This window comes from Tupaia chinensis, unplaced genomic scaffold (genome assembly GCF_000334495.1).
Source record: "Tupaia chinensis unplaced genomic scaffold, TupChi_1.0 Scaffold144058_2, whole genome shotgun sequence".
NCBI classification, from domain to species: domain Eukaryota; kingdom Metazoa; phylum Chordata; class Mammalia; order Scandentia; family Tupaiidae; genus Tupaia; species Tupaia belangeri.
In genome coordinates this window covers 520650-526487 of record NW_006203911.1, presented here as the reverse complement: position 1 = coordinate 526487, position 5838 = coordinate 520650, and the positions used below count along the sequence as shown (strand labels likewise).

The 5838-nt window shown below is 46.0% G+C and overlaps 1 protein-coding gene across 4 annotated transcripts in view; it reads left to right on the top strand.

Moving 5' to 3' along the window:
- Positions 1-5588, top strand: part of LOC102503085 (fibrous sheath-interacting protein 2) — a 20132-nt gene extending 14544 nt beyond the window's left edge. The window contains exons 6-7 of one of the 4 annotated variants that reach the window (XM_006165863.3): positions 2554-2620; positions 5381-5588. In XM_006165863.3, the coding sequence (XP_006165925.1) occupies positions 2554-2620; positions 5381-5538 (225 nt within the window). In that variant the 3' untranslated portion in view covers positions 5539-5588. Of the gene's footprint in view, positions 1-2553; positions 2630-5380 lie in introns of all 4 variants that reach the window. The other 3 variants (XM_014583120.2, XM_006165864.3, XM_014583121.2) reach the window with 3 other exon arrangements.
- Positions 5589-5838: the final 250 nt, after the last annotated feature.

Genomic DNA, 5838 nt, shown 5'->3' with positions numbered 1-5838 from the left:
GAGGGAAAAGAGTGCTGATTCCAACAACTTCTCAATGTCCCTGAGGACTGAGCCTTTAGAGGCAGCTTCCAAAAGTCCAGCCAACTCCCTAGTATGATCCTGGAGATCCTTTTCTCTCACCCTCTTAGGAATCCCCCATGAGAGCAGAAGCTACAGCTCCTCCTGTCTTCCATCACCTTTGCTTTCCTCAGGATTCACTTTAACCTCCCTCTGGGCATGTGTACACACACACACACACACACACACACACCATCAATTTTCTAGTAATTTCCCCTTTATCAATATTAACATGTTTGTAACAACCTGAGACTTTACTCAGAGACCATAATTTCCAAGTAAAATTACAAAGATGAAAGGGAGAATCCTGTTTAGAGGCCTGCAGACAGGCTGTTCCTTTTGCCAACCCGTTCCCTGGTTCAACTGGATTCTCTTTGTTGATCTTACTTGCTGCTGTTGGTGTGTCTTTTATTGTAAAGCTACAGTTAAAGATATGCTCCATTAAGATACTAAGCAGCCTATATTAAGTAGCGCAGAAATCCCACCGGCATTGAGTTCTAGGAAAACAGTAGTCTCTGTATATAAATATTTTTATTGTCCAGTGTAGACACAGAAAAAGAGGCCATTATATTTCCTTTAATGCTGAAGTCCTTGCCATGGTCTTCAAGGCCTGACATGAGCTGCCTCCCTCCCCTTCCCCACATTACCTCTCTGTCACTAGACTCCAGCCACACTGGCCTCCTTACTGCTACCCTGCCATGCCAGGCATGCTCCCACCTCATTGCCTTTGCACTTGCTTTTCCTTTGTCTGGAACTTCCTACCCCCAGAGAGCTGTGCCATGTGCTTCCTCATCTCCTTCCATCTTTTCTCAAAACTCACCATCTCAATGAGGCCTTCCCTGACCACCCCACATAACATACACACACAAATACTCACTATCCCTCTTCATTTTTTTTTTCATGGCACTTCATTCACCACTCGGTCAATCACTCATCCACTCAACAATTGTTTATCAAGTGCCTACTTTGTGCCAGGCACTGTAGATGAAGCAATAAATAAAGCAGGCAAAAATTCCTGCCTTCATACTAGAGATAGATGATATATTTACTGGAATATTCATGTACTTCCTGAAGGCAAGAGCTTTGTCTGTTTTTGTTCGTAATCACATCACCAGCACCTAATACAGTGACCAGCATATAGTAGGGGCTCAACAAAGATTTTTGGAACGAGATGAGGTTTTAACCATCAGTGTCAAATTTAATCTCCATCAAGAGTTCCCAAACGCCTCTCCCCATCAATCTGACATACAGCCACGTTTGGGAACGACTGCACAGAGCAGAGGTTCTCTACCCTGGCCGCATGTTGGAACCTTCCAGCAGGCTTTAAAAATAACTGCTGCCCAGGCTCACTCCCAGAGATTCCGATTCAGTTGGCCTGGGTTGCAGCCCAGGCCATGGGAGTGTTAAAACCTCCCCGGGACACTAAGAACCGCTGACTTAATCCGTTTACATCAGGGATTTGGTAGCATCTACTCCTCCAACTTCTCAACCGGGCTGCTCATTAAAATCTCCTGGGGAATTTAAACCACAGATCGATGCTTGCCCCACCCTCAAGAATTCCTTTTCAACTGGCGTGAGACTCAAGCATGTATATTTTTAAAGTTTCTCCAGGTAGCGTCTACCGTGCAACCAGGATTGAGAACCAATGCTGGTGTATCCCTTTAAGTATCCTATTTTACAACGTCTTAATCCACAAACTGCCTCCAATCCTTTTGCAAGAACCAGAGTCCAACTCTAAAGATAATACTCTGCTCTCCACATAATCAATACAAAACACGTGTCTCTCACCTCTCACATATGTAGGCTTTGCTTCATCGATTTTCCACTTCCTTTCCACTTCATGCCACCACCATGAAGTGACTGTCCTGCAGCCCGGCAGCCTGCCCTAGCCTTCTGGAACATGCTGCCCCTATTCAACAAGAGGTCGTAAAGGTCCACAGACGAAATCTGGAGTCTGAGCCACTATCTCTCCCTCCCACCACCTCCATGCTTCTGCAACCTCACACTGCCACTTGCTTGCTCCAGACCCCACAATTGCTGGGAATTCTTTCAAAGGAGGTTAGGGTATAAAATGGACATCCCTTTCCTGCCTTCTCCCAATAAAACTTTCTTTATCAGTAGCTTTTTTCTCAGAGAAGGATCTATAATGCTTTATTTATTCCAAGCCCTAGGACAGAGGGGGCAGACATGGTGGGCATGGTTTGCAACCCAGGACCCTGAGCCCTTGAAATGACCCTATGAGGGCAGCCAAGGTCTGCACCTGAGTCTGGGGCCAGCCCTGAATATCATAATTGGTGAGGATCACGAGATGTCAAGTCCAGGGAATAGCCAGAGTCCTGGAAAAGAAGACCTTGAGACCAGAGCTTACAAAACTCTCTGGATACAATGGCTCAGTGGTTGTGCTCCAGCCCTTGAGGGCCCCTTGGTGCTTCTAGTGTTCACTGTCCAGCAGGGCAGAGGCCTAAGATACTATTGCACTTTTGTCTTTCTTGGCAGTTTACTACCCTCTTTCAACGGGGAAGTGCTCTCAACCATGCACGCTCTTCGCATGACAACATTCCAGGTACAAAATGTATGATATATAATTTTTTTTCAACTTTTTGATATATAGGGCACATGCACTCACCAGAGAGATAGACAAAGTGAGAAATCACCCCCAAGCGGGGGTGGGGGGTGGCCATGCCACAATCCTTTCTCCTCCATTTTCCTCTTGGGATTTTGGGCATGAATGCACACGCACCCCAGGTGAGTTTCAGGCTACTGATTCCAAGATTTAAACTTAAGGTCAGCCATGTGGATGCAGCACCTTGACCACCACACCATCTGCTAGCCCAGTTATATCAATTTTAAATACAGATATTTTGTGTATTCAGTCCCTGGAGTGAGCAGCTCCTGCCCTACAGCATCCCCACCCACCACTGGTGTGGTGTCAGTATTTACTGTGTATATACAAAGGTCTTCGAAATGTTCATTAAAAATGCATATTATGGGAACCAGCAGTTAGTGTAATGGCTATGTTGCTGAATTCCCACGTAGTCAACCACGGTTTGCATCTCGGACCCAGTGGCTTAGAACTCACGCCGGGCGCGTGTGCGTGCGTGCCCAAGATCCCGAGAGGAGAATGGAGGAGAAGGGATTGTGGCATGGCCATCCCCCCTGGGGGGTGATTTCTCGCTTTCTGTCTCTCTGTCTCTCTCTGTCTGGCGAGCGCACACGCCCTATAGCGAAAACCTCTCAAAAAAAAAAAAGAAAAAGAAAAGAAAAGAAAATGCATATTATGAAAAAGCTGCATGGATTTCAAACTGTTTTTTAAATTTTTTTCTTTTTTTATGCCAGAAGTGGTAGGGGAGAAAACCCCTCAATGGGGGCTAGTCACACTAGTCCTTTTTCCTTCAATTTTCTATCCCGTCAGGATCCTGGGCATGTGACCAGGCATCTGATGGTGTGTAAGCCACTGGGATCAGGACTTGAATCTCTAGTTGGCCACGTGGGGTCTGGCCTCCTCTGCATACAGCTTAAGCCATGGGCTATGGGGCCAGCCCCAATATTACAGGATATTTTTGGTACCAAAATAAACTCGCACTTTAATTCCATTTTTCCATGAACTCTTTGGAAATACCTTCATAAATCACAATTTGCAGGTTTTCTCTGATGTGACCCTACAGCAGGGGGGTGACAGGCACTGGAAGTCACATTTATTAGGTACTGGCCATGGACCAGGCATTCTGCTAAGTGCTGTTCTCACATCTACCCTGTAAAGCATTATCTCCATTTTATTGATGAGGAAGCAGAGTCACGGAAGTAAAATAGATTACCAGACCATGCTCCCTCCATAAATCTTCATGTCCTATTTTACAGAGGAGACAATGGAGGGCAATGACCCTCCTGAGGTTACCGAGCCAGCAAATGGCAGAGCCCAGGCTCGACCCCCCACCCCCACCCCTACTCCCACCCCAGAGTTTGTGGCTTTCTTCCACACACTTTGTCCTGCCAGCCTGGGGCTGCATCCAGTTGCCACTGCACCCCAGGATTGATTGGCAGTGACCCAGGACAGCTCGCAGAGCTCAGGCCCAATAGGAAAGAGGCCTTCTAGGTGTGCAATGGCATGTCCAACCAAGTGGGAAGTCACATTTTTCTATGTCTTCAGCTTGGCGGGGACACCTCTTCCTAACCCCTGTATTCAGCGCAATACAGGAATTCTCTGGGCAGCAGTTCTAAATTCGGATGACACATTTTTGCCCTGATAAGGGCTTTTGGAGATTTTCAGAACCTGGCCCCGGAGTACATGCCTCAACCCTGTAACCAAAAGCCTCTGCCTTGGATTTTCAGACTACGGATGTCTCCACTCAAGCCTTTGTTTTGCCCATGCAGAGTTTAGCTTTTTTCTTATTAATTTCTATGCCATTCTTCTTACGTTTTTAAATTACCCACACATTCCAGTACTGCATTATTAATTTGAAAAGCTAAACCTTTTCCCCTTTACTTGGGGGTATGTTTGTCATCTGCTACGTTAAGCTTGAACTCTTGACTCTAGAGGTTCCCAAGGTTATGTTGCTGGAGAAGATAAACACTAAGTAACCACCAGAGGTATAAGATAACTTGGTCCTTTTACGGGAAAAAAGAAAGTATGTGCTTTATTGCCCCGTGTCATTCCATGTAATATCACATCCTGTCATGATGCATCAGCAACATGGATAAATGCTCACCGCCCCGACAGATCCAATAATCATTTTGCTAACAAGAAGGAGGATATGTTTTAAGAGCCGTGCACAAAGCAAGTGGTGCAGAAAAATGCGTCCACACGGCAATTCTTATTGGCCATGCAGGTGCTTTATAGCTCACACAACAAACACACCACTTGGGGTCAGTCAACTGAAAATGGATCCAATGTGCGTGAGAAGTGATGGCCTTTTAAAATGCATTGCACTTTCCCCTGGACACTCTGAAACGGGCACTCTCACTCAAGAGTGGAAAGTTACCTTTTCACGTGGAATTAGCGCATTAGGTGTTTTTGTTTTGTTTTGTTTTGTTTACAGTTATCTGCTAGGATGAGGGAGGCAGGCTTTGCAGAGCTGATTCAAGCAGTATTTAAGTGCCAGGAGGGCAGGGCAGGCCCTAGTGCCAATTCGGCCACTTTCTACCCTCGTGACCTTAGATGAGGTGCCTGGCCTCGCTGACCTCTCCCGCATCCTTCACAGAGGTGCCAAGGGAACAAAGACTCGCTATGAAAGCATTTTAAGAACCTTAAGTTATTGTATAGATACAAAAGCATGACATCCTCAGTTGGGAAGTCTAATGTCTGTATCTCTTGGTTCGTTCACAGATGCCAACAAACCCAGCACATCCAAGCAGGGATCTCAAATAATGAAGAAGATGTCTGCAGTTCTGTCTAAGGTGTTTTCAAAATCTAACGCCAACCTTCCCGAGTCTTCCTCACCCCCACCACAACTCCCTCACAGAGACACAGACGAAAACTGTTAGGTCTGACAGAAATAAGCAGCTGACCATCTCTAAAAAAATAAATGATTTTGGAAGGATAAGATAGTGTCTTCCATGTTGATCCTTATAAAGAATGAAAATAAAAGCAAAGTACAAAGGTAGCCAGAGACCAAATGGGTTTGGCCTTCTGGTCTAAAAAGGGGTTGGGCCTCATACAAATGCACCTCCCAGGCAGGGTGGGATTTCAGCTCTGCTCCCGAGGGCCAAGTGGCCTCACTGGGAAGATAAGATTGACAAGCAAAAGGGTAACACCAGTGAGACAGTGTGTCATGGAGTATTTCG